This window comes from Mobula birostris, chromosome 17 (assembly GCF_030028105.1).
Source record: "Mobula birostris isolate sMobBir1 chromosome 17, sMobBir1.hap1, whole genome shotgun sequence".
NCBI lineage: Eukaryota > Metazoa > Chordata > Chondrichthyes > Myliobatiformes > Myliobatidae > Mobula > Mobula birostris.
In genome coordinates this window covers 52,910,233-52,929,133 of record NC_092386.1, presented here as the reverse complement: position 1 = coordinate 52,929,133, position 18,901 = coordinate 52,910,233, and the positions used below count along the sequence as shown (strand labels likewise).

Here is an 18,901-nt window from a genome sequence, read left to right as displayed (position 1 = left end):
CACATCAGCCACAGCAGACGACGAACCTCGACCTTTGACATCGAGGCGGGCAGTCATAGGAGACGATGAGCCGCCTGCCCTGATCGACGATGAGATGACACCCCCGTGTCCCACGACCCTAACACCCAGGCCCCGGACAGATACTGTACCGATTCGCGAAGAACGCAGCAGTAGCCGGGAAGCACACAGCACATCTTTAAGAAAAAAGCCGAAATAAACATGCTAATTAATTAGGTGCCGCCTAGCACGTAATTGTCGGCCCAGATCAGAGGCGATGCAATCGGCAATCGCCTCTGATCTGCGCCAACATTTACGTGCTGGGCAGCACTTAATTGATTAGCATGTTCATTTTGGCTTTTTTTCTTAACAATGTGCTGTGTGCCTCCCAGCTACCGTCGCGTTTTTTGCGACAATGTATCGGGTCGGCGGCCCGGAGGGTGGGGGCCACTGCACCACCCAGCCTGCGATGACTCAGTCTAACACACCGTCATCAGTGTGCTCGGCGCTGTTTTCCCAATTCCAGTAAGTGATACTACATTGTACATACATTATTTCTGCTTTATATAGGCTGTGTATTTTTACGTGTTATTTGGTAGATTTGGCAGCTTCATAGTTTAAAGGTTACTGGAGCACGTGTTTATGCCAACAGCGCTTGCGTGAGATTTTCTGCCAAGAGCACTTGCGTGAGATTTTCGCTATGGAGATCTGTGTAGGCAATCGTTGTAGAGAAGTATTTCTATTTTATACAGGCCGTGTATTTATCATATCATTCCTGCTTTTACTATATGTTACTGTTAATTAAGGTTTTATGGGTTATTTGGCATGATTTGGTAGGTTATTTTTGGGTCTGCAAACACTCACAAAATTTTCCCATATAAATAAATGGTAATTGTTTCTTCGCTTTACGATGTTTCGGCTTACGAACCGTTTCATAGGAACGCTCTACCTTCGGATGGCGGGGGAAACCTGTAGTGTCAAGGAAACAGGGATCCTGCAGAAGGACTGGGACAGATTGGGAGAATGAGCAAAGAAGTGGCAGATGGAAATGTGTAGGAAAATGTATGGGTATGCACTTTGGTAGAAGGAATAAGAGCGTAGACTATTTTCTATATGGAAGGGGCGAATTCAGGAATCAGAGAAATATTGGGAGTAACTCAGGTTAACTTGCAGTTTCAGTCAGTAGTAAGGAACATTAATGCAACGTTAGCATTAATTTTCAGAGGACTAGAATATAAGAGCAAGGATGTAGTGCTGAGACATTTGGAGTATTGGAAGAAGTTTTAAGCCCCATATCTAAGAAAGGACGTGCTGGCACTGGAGGGGGTCCAGATGAGGTTTATTAAAATGATCTGGGAATGAAAGGATTAACGTATGAGGAATGTCTGATAACTCTGGGCTTGTACTCATTGGAGTTAAGTAGAAAGAGGATGTCAGAGATGTGGAGGAATTTATTTAGCCAGAATATGATGAATCTGTGGAATTCCTTGCTACAGTTGAGTGTGGACGCCAAGTCATTGGGTATATTTAAAGCAGAGGTGATAGGTTTTTGATTGGTAATGGTGTCCAAGGTTATAGGGTGAAGACAGAACTGGGGGAATTTAAATCAGCCATGATCGAATAGCAGAGCGGACTCAATGGGCGAAGTGGCCTAAATCTGCTCCTATATCTTATGGTTGTTATCCCTCAAATGCAGGAAAACACACCTATTTAATACTGGAATTAGATAAACCATAAAACCCATCAGAAAAAAAACGTTTTATCACAGACAGTATACCAATACTTTATTTTAAATTAGTCTTACGAAATAAAAATGTCTCCAATGAGAGAAATAATTGCAACGACTTGTTCTGTCAGAGGCAGAAAACCAGGGGTGGGTGTGTGTGTGTGTATGTATATGTGTGTGTATATATATATATATATATATATATATATATATATATATATACACACACACACAAAAAATTTTAATGAGTTAACATGAAAGCAACCATCACCAATCATCCTACTTGAATTAGTATTTCAAGGATTGAATGACACTAGTAAGAAAATGAGCCTCTTTGATACCAGTTTTTTTAATAAATAGCAATGAGAAATACAATGTTTTATTTCTCTTTGTGAAATAATTTAATATGAAGTTACTTGGAGACCGTTAGTGGCATTCGGTATCACAGCATAAGATAATATGAAATGGAAGCACAAATTAGCCATTCAGACCCATGCTCCTGTCCCAGTATTCAATCATGTCAAGGATAATCTTTTAATTCAGTGCTGCTTTCTTGTTGCACAACGTATACACACACACACACACACACACACACACACACACACACACACACACACACACACACACACACACACACGCAACAGTCATCAGAGCTTATGCCCCCACCGTGACCAGCAAATACGCGACTATTGAACAGTTCTACGCCGACCTTAGCACTGGTCTCTGCTCAGTCCCTACCAACGACAAACTAATCCTACTTGGTGACTTCACTGCCCGAGTAGGCTGCAATCACAGTTGCTGGGAAGGGTTTCTAGGCAAACATGGTATTGGCAATATGAAAAGCAACGGCCTCTTGCTCCTTAGCAAACGTGCAGAATGCGACCTCCTCATCACAAACACAGTGTTCAGGCTGGTTAACAGGTAAAAGACAACATGGATGCACCCAAGATCCAAACACTGGCACATGATCGACTACGTTATAGTACGTCGCCGAGACATCCAGGATGTCCTCATCACCAGAGCCATGTGAGGAGCGGAGTGCTTGACTGACTGCAGGCTTGTCCGCACCACATTGAAACTACGTATTGCTCCCCACCATTCCAAGCACCCCTAAGTTCATCAGAACAGCTTTTAACACCGCCAGACTCCAAGAGCCGCTGTATCTTCGCAAGTTCCAGGCCAGCCTTGATGAGAAGCTGTCTGCCAACGGACCACTAACTGGTGGGCCAATCCAGAAGTGGAATCAATTTAGAGAGATGGTGACGGAGACAGCAAAATCAGTCCTTGGCCCCAAAGACCAGAACCACCAAGATTGGTTCGACGAGAATGACAGTGCCATCAAAGATCTCCTGGCCAGGAAGAACAAAGCATTCATGGAGTGGCAAAACAACCCAAGCTCTATTCCCAAAACAGAGTGGTTCAAGTCCCTTCAGGCCCATGCCCAACGGGAAATTCATAAGATGCATGACCTGTGGTGGGATAGGAAAGCTGAAGAGGTGCAACGCTTCATTGACATCAACACCTCAAAGCTGCCCTTCAACTCCATCGAGATGATCTTCGGCCCCTCAAGATCTGGCTCATCTCCACTGTTGTCCACTGATGGAACAATACTGCTAAAGGACAGAGAGCATCCAACACAGATGGAAAGAGCATTTCAGCCAGCTCCTGAACCGCCCTTCATCGGTCAACCAGTCTGCTCTGGACCAAATCCCCCAACAGCATATTCACGAGGAACTAGATGATCCTCCCTCGATAGATGAAGTCAAGAAGACTATCACGCAGATGAGCAGTGGCACGGCGTCTGGCAAGGATGGGCTACCTGTTGAACTGTACAAGGCACTCAGCAAGGAATCACTTGAGGCTTTCCACAGCAACCTGACTAGCATTTGGGAGGAAAAAGAGGTGCCCCCTGGCCTCAGAGACACAACGATAATCGCCCTCTTAAACAATAAAGGTTCAAGGACCGACTGCGGGAACTTCAGAGGCATCTCACTACTTTCCATTGCCGGAAAAATCCTCACCCGCATCATCCTCAACAGACTGATTCCAAGAGTGTCAGAAGAGAACCTTCCCAAGTCGCAATGCAGCTTTCGTTCCGAACGCAGCACTGTTGACATGATCTTCGCAGCGAGACAGATACAGGAGAAGTGCCTGGAACAGGACATGACATTATACTCTGTCTTCATTGATCTGACAAAGGTGTTTGACACGGTCAACAGAAACGCACTGTGGATCATCCTTAGAAAGCTTGGTTGCCTGCAGAAATTCACTATACTCATCCACCTGCTCCACGATGGCATGACAGGAGAAGTGTTCTCAGATGGTTCCCCATCTGAGACTTTCAACATCTCAAGTGGCGTGAAGCAAGGGTGCATTCTAACACCAGTGCTCTTCAACTTCTTCATCCAAGTGCTGAAGCATGCTGTTAAGGACCTAGACCTGGGTATTTACATAAGATATCACCTAGACAGATCGATGTTTGACCTGAGACGCCTTGCTGCAAAGACAGAAACATTGAGGCGGCTCATCAATGAAGCCCTGTTTGCTGATGACTGTGCCCTCATGGCCCACCAGGAGAACCACCGGCAGACGATTGTCGACAAGTTCTCCGCAGCCTCAAATCTGTTCAGCCTGACAATCAGCTTCGGTAAGACAGAAGTTCTCCTACAACCTGCACCAAACAGTCACGCTCCTCAGCCATGCATCACCATCGATGGCACTGTCCTGAAGAATGTAGAGAGCTTCAAGTATCTAGGAAGCACCATCTCCAGTGATGGATCCCTTGACAAAGAGATCATAGCAAGGATCCAGAAAGCCAGCCAGGCACTCGAGAAACTCCGTATCAAAGTTCTGGAGCACAAGGGCATTCAGCTTTCAACCAAGCTGAAGGTGTACAAGGCTGTGGTCCTCATCTCTCTCCTGTACGGCTGTGAAACCTGGAACCTGTACCGCAGGCGCATCAAACAGCTGGAGCAGTTTCACATGCGCTCTCTGCGGTTGATCATGAGGATTCGATGACAGGACCGAATCACCAACCAGGAAGTCCTGGACAGAGCCAACCGCACAAGCATTGAGGCAAGGATCCTCCAGGCCCAGCTACTCTGGACTGGCCATGTAATCCACATGGGTGAAGCAAGAATCCCTAGGCAGCTGCTCTAACGTGAGCTTGAGCATGGCAGTCGCAATCAGGGCCGCCCCAAAAAAAGATTCAAAGGCAACCTAAAATCATACATCAAATGAGCAGACCTCCAGTCTTGACAACTTAACGAGTCCGCAGCTGACAGGGCTGCGTGGCGCGCCCTGATCAGAAAAGCTGCATCTGACTTTGAGGATGACCGAAATCAGCACCTTGCAGCAGCACGAGACCAACGCCACAAAGCTGTGTATGCACCTGTCCTAACAACCGCCACTCCATGACCAACCTGCAACCGCATGTGTGCTTCGATCTTCAGCCTCCAAAGCCACATGCGTATCCATAGATGACTGCACAATGTTTAGTCTTCCTCAGACCCCGAGAGACAACCACCACCACTTTCTTGTACTAACCCCAGAAGCCTTGCTCTCCTTATGATCTGATTGGTTTGACTAGTTTGATTATTTTGTTAGTATTTATGGAATTAAAGAATCATTTGTTAAAAAGAACTGAACACCACAATAGAATGAAATTCTGCATATGACACAATTCACATAAACAAGTGAACAAAGCATGGCTCAAAACAGAACTCTCTATGTCAAGATTTATAGCATAAAAATGTCAATCCAAGAATTTGAGATTGAAAAATCACCTATCCTGATTTACTCATCTATGATCTTCTGTCAATTTAAATTCATGGATATGAAACCACATAAACAAGGAAAATGGCTCACGGACGTCTGTAACAAAATTCCCCATAAACAAAGCTCCTACCCATTTGAAAATTTATCGGGTGATGTCATGAAGGGAAAGGAAATCTAATCCTAACATCTGCTCTTCTTGCCTAGTTCCTGAACGCTAAAAATCTCAAAAGGTTCGCAGATCAAATTTGTCTTGATTTTTCCCCCATATTTCTCAATGTATAAAAGTACCTTCATTTTACTTTTGTGCAACAAAACAATTCTTACACCAGGCTGTTACTTTCTTTCAAAGAGTAACTACTTTAAATTTAGTTATTATAATATTCATGGAGAGCCACATACAGAATTCTTAGTCTTGTGATAGACTGGTGCTATTTCCCATCTTTTATCAATGCTTTACAGTGATTTAAAAAAAAACAAGTCTTCCTATAGAACAGTAATCTAGCATCATCCGGCCAATCAAATTCCCAGGTCTATCAACTGATAAAACAGTCATTGATTTTTGAATGTTTTTGAGGATCTCTTCGGTTTCACAAATATTTTAAAATATATATGAAGAACACTGGCATTAATAACATGCAAATTAAAAATGATTATTTTGAAAGCAAATAAAATTTAAAACACTAAAAGATATAATAAGCCAATACATTTGTCATACTTCAACTTATTCAAAATAAAAGAACATTATAAATGCAACTCTCTTTCAAAGTAGTTTCTTTCCTTTGGAATTAATAGAGTTGGTGGGATTCAGAAAACTGATTTCCCAGCACAGTTACTTGGAAACTGTAGGAAAATAGTTGTTTCGGCACTGTACTCCATAAATGATTGTACACAAAACACAACTGGGATATTGCCAGGAAGCACCTTCGGAATGTTTGAGAGTTCCGAAGTTGCATACAAATCTTAAGATTCCAAACTGCAACAGACAGAAATGTTGGCAATTCCAACTTCACAAGAAAAATCAAGTTAATTATTTCCATCAAATTTAAAAGTTAGCCCTATCAGCAATTTTATTTTTTTAAATGCTGATATGGAATATATTTTAAATAGATTTACTGTACTGTTGCAAATAATGAATAGTAGAATTTCAATTGCAACTGCTATAAAAAGCAAATGACAGCAGAAAAAAAATCCATTGATTAAAACAGATTAAATTTGTGTGGGAGTTTGATGTCAACATTTTCCGAGCACTGGGCCACAATGATGCATTCTAATCTTACAGTTAAACTATTACTTTAATCACATATCCATCAGTAAAATCTACTTACGTTGCCCGCAGTGGGTTCCTGTGTATCCTTTCTGGCACTGGCAATGGTTTTCTGCACAATTCCCTCCATTCATACATCTGATATTGCATTGTTGAACTACAAAATAGTATTAATTTACCATTAATTTCCTACTAGCTCCAGAGAAGAAATAGTATAATCATTGAACGATAAACATATCATAGTATTATAAAGTTTTATGAAAGATTAGATAGGATCTCCAACAATATTGCCCAAGCCACTATAAATTCTTATCATAAAGTGAATCATTAAAAAGCTTCAATCATTATCAATCTCCTTTATTTAAAAAAATGTACTGTTTTGCACATTATAGCAATTCAGTATGTGTTGCTGAAGTACACAATCTAAAGTTTCACTCGGCTAATAGTGACAGACAAGCAATAAAGTGGTAAAAGAAATATTGAGAAACTTACGTGACTTAGTCCCACAGCTCGGGGAGATTTGTCCATTGGAGCAGGTGCACATGTTGGGGCGTGAACAGAATCCATCACCACAGGTATTTCGACAAATAGCTGCAGATGAGAAGCAGTGGATACAAGTAAACAAAATTTCAAATATGGAATTTAAGAATGCATTTCTGATTTAATTATATATTGGCCTAGATTATGTGGTAAAAGTGAATGGGAAAACACTCTTGCTCACCACTATTGAGAAGCAAATTAGACTATAATATATACCTCCTTGTATAAAAGCGGTCATGCACAGAAGTTCTGTCAGTGTTATCCTACAGCTTTAAAAGTTGTGCCACATTTAAAGGTTATGACTGTTGCACTTATCAACTATAAGACATCAAACATGCTAGAAAATTTAAGACTTATCCATCCAATTTAAATGAAAATTAACAGGCATGCACACCTTAATTACCGTAAAACAATCTTTGCAATCTGAGGAATTGAAAATAGATCTCACATTGATGAAGATATAAATTTCTTTAATTATTACTGAATTTTTTTTGAAGTTTGTTTTTAAACCTTTGCCTTCGTTTCAAAGACAATCTCATTTTCATTCACATTTTATTTTTCTTGGTAAACATTTTAAATTGTATTCTAACTTACAAATACTGTTTAGATGTTCTTCCCTTGCTTAGTAGCAATAAGTATGTCAAAGTAAAATTAGCATAGCGTACTCTGGTTTCAAAATTCAGCTCTGATGCATTCAATGTATCACTTCTTTATCATTACCAAGCAAGGGGAAATTTCTCCCCCACACACATACCTCTGAAGGTTATGGGAACAAGGCACTACTTGCTCAGTTCACAGTAGTACCTGATCCTGGTAGAACATTCTGTGCTTTTTTTTAAATTTCAAGTGACCACAACTTACCGTACGAACTTCATGAGAAGTCTGTGGACAAGTTCTTTCTATATAAAAATGCTATTATTATTTGTTTACCACTGATGAGAAAATCAAGGGAATTATTGGATTACTTTCTTGCAACATTTTACTAAATTACAAAGCATTAGAATTGCTGAACTTTTCATAGTTGAGAAAAAATGTTAATAACATTACTTGGCACCTTCTTCCACAAACATAGGATATTCAATAACTGTCATATGCTTTGTCTTCACTACTCAGGGACCAACTATATCTTGCAGATGAAAGAGTAATTTATTATGATTCTTTTATGGAGTAGCATACCATCCCAGCGTATATGACAAATAAACTCTTCTCGGGCTTCCACCCGGGTGCAGGCATCAACTTTAACCAATGCATCATCCCTGATGAAGATGGTCGAGTTTGTCATCAAAATGTCATTTAAAATCCATACCTGTACCGAGCTGGAACCCCGAGAAGAGCTTATTCGCATACGGTACCATGTACCAAATAGCACTTCTATGTTAGGGAAACCAAATACAGGATGAGTGAACACCACTACTTCTGATCACTAATGTTAATTCATTGCCCTGTTCTCACTTTCATCTATCTGGTTGTACTTGCAATTAACATTTTACATACACAACAGGTCCCTTAAAGCCCTTTAAGACTAATAAAAATGAGCTCATCAGTCCATCCGGATAATACAGTACCAAAAAATAATGCAAGAGAATTGAAAAAGGAGTGTCATTTTCTCTCCTAGGCATATATAACTATCAGGTCCTACAAAAATTTTGATGACCTTCTTTCAGCTCTGTAGCCTAGTGTGCTAGCCAGGCAATTTCCACCCCCCCCCCCCAAAAAAAACCTTCTCATTATGTTCACTGCCTCTGATAAATGAGTACCTAGCCAATAGATTGTTTTGTGGCCTTGTGCCACTTGGAACTAATGAGACTTTCCAACATATTTGAAACCATGAGCCTCTTAGAGAAAGCAAACATTTTCATTCCATTTGCCGAAATTGTTCAAACATCTAAAGCCAATATCATACATACTAATGTGCTAGACAAGGCTCTTTATTCCACATCCTGTGCTAGAAGCCAACACCAATTTCAGTTACTTCAGAAGATTTTGTTTGAAATGAAAAGTATTTGTTTATAAATACAAATTTCTGGTAATTTGTTAGCCACTTATTATGTGGAACATGATATCATGCTCCTTTGACTCCAAGCCCATCAATCTTCTGTGGATCCTTTCCCAGGCTTCTATTTGCAAATTTCTAGCAATATCTAACACTCTTTCAGATCTAGAATCATTACCCATCCACTAAAATACCCTTTGTCTTAGCAAACTAGAATCTCTCTCCACATACACCATTATCGCCAAAGTCCTTGCATCTTTTGCTTTCACCCAAATTCAGGACCAAAATCTTATTTAAAACATTCCAGTCAGGTTTTTGCCCATTGATCCATCTCTTACCAGAAAACAAATTATATCCAATCCGATTGCAAAAAAAAAAGGAACCTATCCTTGTCCCTCTCGATTCTGTTTGATCTTTGACATGATTGATAAAAAAAAAATCCTCCACCACAGTCATTATCAACTGAGCAGGACCTCACTCACTTGGTTCCATTTTTATTTACCATTAATCATCTTCACTGGCTTCCAATCTCACCCTTGCCTTGCACCATTACATCTTCTGTGCCATGGGAATCTACTGTAGCACCTGATGTCCTCAGTCACTACACCACACTCTCTATTTCTCAACCCTCACCCCACTATCCCCTTTTCTACAGTCTGCTGCTTGAAAACATATAAATACAAAGCTTCAGTTTGTGCATTTGGGGTTAGGACATTCGACTACCCCTCACCAGAGCCTATCTTGACACCTCCAGAGTTTAATAGTCAGTCTGCTTATCCAACATTCTAGTGTCTCAAAAATTTTCGTCAACCGAACAACTAACGGCAGTTTGCCATCCTGCCATAAATTGCACGAATGGGCTGTCATTTTGCAGAGAGAAGAACCACTGCCTCACAACACCAGTGACTGCATGGGTTTCCACCAATTTCGTCCCACATTCTGAAGACACACAGTCAGGGTTGGTGAGTTATGGGTATGTGATGTTGGTGTCCGAAGCAGGGCAGCACTTGCGACATGCACCCAGCATAATCCACAGACTGTGCTGGTCGTTGACATAAAATGATCGAAGACATGCACTTCACTGTATGTGTCGATGTACATGTGACAAATAAAGTCGATCTTTATTTCTATCAATTGTCTGAAATAAAAAAAATCACAATCCTAGTGTAATGCTTGATTGCAAGACGACCTTCAGAACACACATATACATAAATCACCTATTTTCGCTCTCCCTGTGGTATTTCCACCCATCCTTTATCTCTGTCACTGCACTGATAGGGATAAAGGTTGCACACTGGTATGAATTTATGCACATTATATTCCATATCCATATTTTAACTTCTAACCGCAAACAACAGGAATTCTGCAGATGCTGGAAATTCAAGCAACACACATCAAAGTTGCTGGTGAACGCAGCAGGCCAGGCAGCATCTGTAGGAAGAGGTGCACCTCTTCCTACAGATGCTGCCTGGCCTGCTGCGTTCACCAGCAACTTTGATGTGTGTTGCTTTTAACTTCTAATGTTTTTTTACAATTCTTTTTATTTTGTAATTGCTGTTCTTTGTTGCATGTCACACCCTGACCAACAAAACACAGCAAATTCCGCATGCACGTACATGCATATGGCGAATAAAGTTGTTCCTTGGTAATTTAAACTTTATTTCAGTATTTCTCATCTATATATTATTATATAAATAAGGTGACAGAGAAGTTATTGTTCTCCAGCACTGCCCAGGTATTAAGACCAGTTCAGGTCTACATCTGCACTGAACACAGGAACTTTCATGAGGATGATCCAATTCAACAAGTGGAGTGAAAACATTTGCTTCCTCTGAAGGCTCACAGCCTCAAGCATGTTGGAAAGTCCAACCTCAGTTCCAAGCAGCACAAGGCCAAAAATTCTATTGGCTTGATGTTCATTTATCAGAATCGGTGAACACGATGAGAAGGATAAAATTAACTGGCTAATAAAGTGGAGTTCAGGGATATCCATCCAATTGATTTTCAATCAGTAGCTTTTTCTATCAATCACACTGCAACCACTGTGTGGGAACCACAAAGAATGTAGACACTACGGGTATAGACCTAGGCAGGTTTGGAATTATAAATTTGATTTGTATGGTCATTTTGTGCTGACTTTTGTTTTGGCATTGTGGCCATCCAGCTGTTCAGAAGAATGATAAATAATGAATTTATGATGATTGTGATACAAGATAGACTGAACAAAAAGAAACCATCTTTACTCCACTCCTCTTGCCCTGCAGCTGCTTGGAATATTATTGATATTAAAGACTAAGACATTGATTTGACAGGGTTGTACAGTATACAGAAGACTAGCATAAATCTGAAACCTGCTCACCAGGCCTATTCCAGAGAAGTCCAGGAAGTTAAATTCACAGTAACACGAAAATGGTATAGCACAGAAATGGACATTTTTGTCTGAACTCATCCATGCTGACTGTGATCCCTATCTACACCGTCCTATTTCCTTGCATTAGGCCTGTATACCACCATGCATTTTTTGGATACACAATGTCTAAATGGCTTTTACATGCTATAATTGTATCTGCCTCAAATCCCAGAGAGCCACTGTGCTGTGTGTGAAAATCTTGCCCCTTGGATTTCCTTTAAATTTCTCCCCCCTCACCGTAAAACTACACACACAAGTTCAAGACTCCCCAGTCCTGAGTAAAAGATTTTCCAAATGCAAAAACAAGAAAATCTGCAGATGCTGGAAATGCAAGCAACACACACAAAAAGCTGGTGGAACACCTGGACTATTCCTCTTCCCACCCTGTCTCTTGCAAAAATGCCATCCCCTTCTCACAATTCCTCCGTCTCCGCTGCATCTGCCCTCAGGATGAGGCTTTTCATTCCAGGACGAAGGAGATGTCTTCTTTTTTTAAAGAAAGGGGCTTCCCTTCCTCCACCATCAACTCTGCTCTCAAAAGCATCTGCCCCATTCCACGCACATCAGCTCTCACTCCATCCTCCCGCCACCCCACTAGGATTAGGGTTCCCCTTGTCCTCACCTACTACCCCACCAGCCTCCGGGTCCAACATATCATTCTCCGTAACTTCCTCCACCTCCAACGGGATCCCACCGCAAAGCACATCTTTCCCTCCCCCCCCCAACTTTCTACTTTCCGCAGGGATCACTCCCTACGTGACTCCCTTGTCCATTCTTTGCCGCCTCCCCCCACCCAATCCCTTCCCACCAATCTCCCTCCTGGCACTTATCCTTGTAATTGGAACAAGTGCTACACCTGCCCTTACACTTGCTCCCTCACCACCATTCAGGGCCCCAGACAGTCCTTTCAGGTGAGGTGACACTTCACCTGTGAGTCGGCTGGTGTGATATACTGCGTCTGGTGCTCCCAGTGTGGCCTTCTATATATTGGTGAGACCCGACGCAGACTGGGAGACTGTTTCACTGAACACCTACGCTCTGTCCGCCAGAGAAAGCAGGATCTCCCAGTGGCCACACATTTTAATTCCATGTCCCATTCCCATTCTGATATGTCTATCCACGACCTCGTCTACTGTCAACACGAAGCCACACTCAGGTTGGAGGAACAACACCTTATATTCCATCTGGGTAGCTTCCAACCTGATGGCATGAACACTGACTTCTCAAACTTCCGTTAGTGCCCCTCCTCCCCCTCATACGCCATCCCTTATTTATTATTATTTCCCCCATTTTTTTTCTTTCTTCTCTCTCTGTCCCTCTCACAACCACTCCTTGCCTGTTCTCCATCTTCCTCTGGTCTCCCCTCCCCCTTTCTTTCCCCCTAGACTTCCTGTCCCATGATCCTCCCCCTTCTCCAGCTCTGTATCCCTTTTGCCAATCAACTTTCCAGCTCTTAGCTTCTTCCTTCCCCCTCCTGTCTTCTCCTATCATTTTGGATCTCCCCCTCCCCCTCTCAAATCTCTTACTATCTCTTCTTTCAGTTAGTCCTGACGGAGGGTCTCGGCCCAAAACGTTGACTGTACTTCTTCCTATAGATGCTGCCTGGCCTGCTGCGTTCCACCAGCATTTTGTGTGTGTGTTGCTTGAAAAGATTTTCCATCCTACCAAGATCCTTATAAATACTTACAAAGCCACCACTCACGCTCCTACATTCTGGTGAGAATAAATCCAGTCTAACCAATTCCTCATTACAAATACAGACCTGCATTCCTGCAAACATCCTGATGATTCACGTCTGCATTCTCTCCCTCTATTGTTACCACATTCTTCCTATATTGTGTAACAATAACTTTACACAAATCTCCAAGTGTGGTGATACCAATGTTTATACATCTGCAACCTGACATCACAGCTCTTATACTCAATGCCTCGGCCTAAATAGACAAGCATACCAAATGCCTCTTCAGCTCTCTATTCTCCTGTGTCACCACTTTCAGCACGACAGGGATATGCATCACAAGGTTCCTCTGTACACTTACACTCCTAAGGTACCTGCATTTACTCTCTATTATTGTCAGAGCAGATGATTTATGCACACAATACCACTGTTTGGTGACATAATATTAATTCTACACATGCTGCCCTTACGTGCAGTAGAATCCACCTGAATCAAGAGGCACCTCACCTTGTTCATCACTAGTCACTCTTGCAGCTCAAATACAAATTGCATAGAGTTGTCAGATAATAAATGCATCATGACCACTAAAATATTAGGCTTGGATATGTATAATGCACTGTACAGGATCACACAAAAGTTGGACATTGAGAGTATGATCCTCTCAGTGCAACACTTCCAAATTTGCAGGGGGTACTCACAAAGAAATGTATGGTTAAATGGCAGCCAGAGCCATGGGGAAGACTGCAATCTTCAAAAAAAAAAGTGTGCATACGCCTCAGCAAGAGAAGAGAAATATCATTAGACCATAAGACCAAGGAGCAGAAGTCGGCCATTCGGCCCATCCAGTCTGCTCCGCCATTCTATCATGAGCTGATCCATTCTCCCATTTAGTTCCACTCCCCTGCCTTCCCACCATAACCTTTGATGCCCTGGCTACTCAGATACCCATCAATCTCTGCCTTAAATACACCCAATGGCTTGACCTCCACTGCCGCCCGTGGCAACAAATTCCACAGATTCACCACCCTCTGGCTCAAAACATTTCTTTGCATCTCTGTTCTGAATGGGCGCCCTTCAATCCTTAAGTCATGCCCTCTTGTACTAGACTCTCCCACCATGGGAAACAACTTTGCCACATCCACTCCGTCCATGCATTTCAACATTCAAAATGTTTCTATGAGGTCCCCCCTCATTCTTCTAAACTCCAAGGAATACAGTCCAAGAGCGGTCAAACATTCCTCATATGTTAACCCTCTCATTCCCGGAATCATTCTACTGAATCTTCTCTGAACCCTCTCCAACGTCAGCACATCCTTTCTTAAATAAGCAGCCCAAAACTGCACACAGTGCTCCAAGAGCCTCAACATCACATCCCTGCTCCTTAGCTTTAATGAATGGGAAGGAATCGAGGAATGGCAAGTGGAGTTAATTCAGATAAATACAAGGTATTGCATTTTGGCAAGACAAACCAGAGCGAGACTTATAGTAAATGGGAGGGCCCTGTGAGTGCTGTAGAACAAAGAGAGAAGCATAGTTCTGTGAAAGTGGTCACACAGGTAGACGGAACGATGAAGTTGATATTGGCACACTTGCCTTTATCAGTCAGGGTACATTGGGACATCATGAAATAGTTGTACAAGATGGGCCTCATTAGGCATACAGTTTTGGACATCTTGTGATAGAAAGACACATTAAACGATAAAAGATGCCAGATTTATGAGTGTGATACCAGAACAGAAGAATTTTAGTTATAAGGAGAGGGTTCATAGGTAAGGGCCATTTTTCCCCGAAGTACTTATATAAGGGGCATGGATAAGGTGAATAGCCAGTCTTTTCCCCAGGATAGGGGAGTACAAAACCAGTGATGCATGTTTGAAGTGTGGAGAGGAAGCATCACTTCAGCTTACCACTACTATGATCATCCTGATCACTTAGTGTTACAACAGACTTCATTTTTTGTTCTAATTGTGCTTCTTTGTTAATATTATGTATATTTTATGTTTAACTTGTGTCTTTCTTGTAAATGCTACTTACATGATACTATGCACCTGTGCTGCTGCCGCAAGTCTTTGCACCTGTACTTCAGCATACAATACTCAATTCTGACTTTGTACATGGTACATTTATTCATTGGTTAAAGGAGGGTATAGAAACAGGTACAAAATTATGGCATTAAAACATGGACAGGATGAGCTCACTTTAGTTAATTGAGCCTAAGGCCAATTTGCCTGCTATATAGCTGTATGACTCTATAACTGAAGTTGAATTCAACACCTGGTACACCAAACTAAGAAGATTTTAGAAATCATAAAATAATTCTTGGAAGCACCAAATAAATAGCTTTTTGCATATAGCAAATGACAAAAGATGGACAAAAAAAAAAAAGCCAATTTATTTTGGACCCAATTAGGTACTTCCAGTGTTGAAACACTGCAAAGCCAACATTATGAGTTCTGCAAAAATGAAGCTGCACTTTTTTGTGAAGTTGCTTCTTTCATTTATCAGCCTCCAACCTGATGGCATGAACATTGACTTCTCAAACTTCCGCTAATGCCCCACCTCCCCCTCGTACCATCCGTTATTTATTTATATACACACATTCTTTCTCTCTCTCTCCTTTTTCTCCCTCTGTCCCTCTCACTATACCCCTTGCCCATCCTCTGGGTTTCCCCCCTCCCCCTTTTCCTCTTCCCTGGGCCTCCTGTCCCATGATCCTCTCATATCCCTTTTGCCAATCACCTGTCCAGCTCTTGGCTCCATCCCTCCCCCTCCTGTCTTCTCCTATCATTTTGGATCTCCCCTCCCCCTCCCACTTTCAAATCTCTTACTAACTCTTCCTTCAGTTAGTCCTGACGAAGGGTCTCAGCCTGAAACGTCGACTGTACCTCTTCCTAGAGATGCTGCCTGGCCTGCTGTGTTCACCAGCAGCTTTGATGTGTGTTGTTTTCATTTATTCATTGGTTAATGAGGATAAGAATGTTTGTGGAAAGACCTGTGTTTGATTTAGAGGGCAATTAGGGATAGGGAATAGAGAGGCTTGTTACAGCAGTTTAAGAGTGAATTACACCGATGAATCTGGAGTTATATATAGGCCAGGCTAGGAAGGATAGTAGACTTGCTCCTCAGAAGGACATCAATGATTAAGGTGTGTATTTACAAAGTATTCTTGTGATCATGAATATGCATGAGCAGAGTGCTTTCTAAAAAAAAAATCACAATTTCTGTGGTGAAATATGAACTCTGGAACACTTACCGAGGTATGTTGATTACTAAACCCAATAATTTAACTGTTGCACCAACATCATATCTAGCTGACAGAGTGAACTCTCCACCCAAGTTCAGTGTTTAGCTATTCTGATGGAAATATTTCTGCCTGTCAGCATTCCAAACATAAGGTAATGTGATTCCCAAACTGATGTCTTAACAACCTGGTACTCAAATTGCAGTTTAGGCTTTGTCTTGATTTCATTTGACACTGGCAATAAAGGAAAAAATTTGCTTGTTCAAATACAAATTATAATTTCCCATCTGCACCTAAAATGTAACTTAAACTCTGTGATTAAAATAATAGCTTAAGAGAAACTAAAGACTTATAATAACAAAGATAATACATGAACAAATCATCTTGATTTTTGTACATTTGTGTCCAGATATTTTCATGTAAGTTGTATATATTTTACTTAAACATTTCTACATGTTAAAAATATTATATTGCACCATTCAGTATCACATGGTTCTGTATAAAATGGAAAAAAGTAGGAATGACAGCACTTACGGACAATGCACTGATTCCCACCAGGTAACGTTTTCCATCCCGGGCAGCAGTAGGAGTGAAATCGAGATCCACAGACATTTGGCCTGTGACGCATATATTTAAAATCAAAACCATTCAGAAATCATAACATTTTAAACAGATCACTTTAAAGGAAATAATGGTCAACACCACAGCACACCCAAACTCTATCTTAGTTGTAACCAAATTGTATTTCACAAATAAAACTAAATTTGGAGATTATTTTCTAAATACAGCCTTCAGTTGCACAAATAATATATGCAAGAATGGAAACTTGGCAAATTAAGCTTAATATTTTTCTGTCTTCCGATTTCTTTCTCGTTTCTGCTAGCCTATCATAAATCTGGCAATTCTGGGTAGAAACTGTTAATTTGTCAATTGCTAACATTATTAAATTTGCTCTACAGAATGTCTCTTCCTGTTAAGAAAAATAATTGACCAACTTGCCCATATTCATCGAGGATCTTTCCCTTGATTCAAAAAATTATATTCTATGGACCTAATAATCATATTCACAAGGCATCAAATACAACATTATTCATTTCAAAGTTTTGAAGACAATAACCACGACAAACCAACTTGGCTCATGAACTTTTAACTGATCATAATGTTCAAAGTCTTCAAACAAGATAAAAATTATCACTTTCGAAAACTGGACATATAAAACACCGGAGTTGATCGCCGTTAATGCAAATGAGAGATGATCAAATTTTCAGCATTCTCCTTTCACGTTCCATCAGATAAAATCTGACCCTGCATGCGTCGGATCATTGTTACACATAAACACATCTCGAGGATAATTCCTGCATAGAAATCCTGGAGATCTAGGAACTTACTTAATGCTCATACTGAAAAATCTTGGTTGGTGACAGTTCAGCGGAAAGTCTGGCTTCACAATTGTCACAATACCTTACCTTAATATTCCAACCGTTATAGTTTGCATTAAAATATAAATAAATATTCAAACCAAAGCATTTTGATCTTAATAAAAAGGTGTATACCCTCTGAGCAGATCATGCTGGCCTCTTCGCCTCACTCTGTTGTTTGCTTCCCTCATGTCATTTGGATTGAATCGTTGTGCTTCAAATCCTCTTGGATATTGCTGTCCCGTCAGTTTTTCCACCGCGAAGCCTGTTATAGCTATACATCCCAGCAAAAATTTCCAACAGCACCGTATCCCCATCCTGGGAACACACTCGCTCCTTGGCTCTGAAGGATTTCCAGATCAATCTCTTTTTTTAAAAAGCGCAAGTTCAAAAGTCTGTTAATTAAATTAGCGGCCACGATATGGCTCGGTATCCTCTCAACCGCTGCAGAAGTCCGGTAAACGTTATGATTGCTTTACTGAAAAGTGCAAAACAAAAGATTTAAAGTTTTGTTGTCGCAGCCGAAAGGACAGTGTCGGGACCCCAAAAAAAATTCCAACTAGTTCAGTTAGAGAGGGGAAGGAGTACAATGTTAAGAGCCAGAGAGAAGAGGGCTGGGGGGGGGGGGGGGACGTGTCCAGTTATAGAGTCAAAACGTTGTTAAGAACTTCACAAAAAGCCGCCAAGTCAGGCGAACTGAGACTGGAAGTCTGCGTACTGACCGGCGGCTTTTCACTGGCTCCTGTCAATGGGGGCGACTGCAAGCACGTGGGCTGAGGGGAGGACTCAGGCGGAGGAGAGCAATGCGCCTGCACAATGCACATTCGTTTCATCAGCTCTGCTGGGTGGTGTAAACG

At 41.3% G+C, this 18,901-nt stretch overlaps 1 protein-coding gene across 1 annotated transcript in view; it reads right to left on the bottom strand.

The window, feature by feature from the left end:
* Positions 1-18,658, bottom strand: part of fbn2a (fibrillin 2a) — a 338,906-nt gene extending 320,248 nt beyond the window's left edge. The window contains exons 1-4 of the mRNA XM_072281722.1: positions 18,180-18,658; positions 17,161-17,243; positions 7,257-7,355; positions 6,826-6,921 (exon numbers count right to left, since the gene is read on the bottom strand). Coding sequence (XP_072137823.1) covers positions 6,826-6,921; positions 7,257-7,355; positions 17,161-17,243; positions 18,180-18,361 — 460 coding nt within the window. The 5' untranslated portion in view covers positions 18,362-18,658. The remainder of the gene's footprint in view (positions 1-6,825; positions 6,922-7,256; positions 7,356-17,160; positions 17,244-18,179) is intronic.
* Between the last annotated feature and the right edge of the window lie 243 nt (positions 18,659-18,901).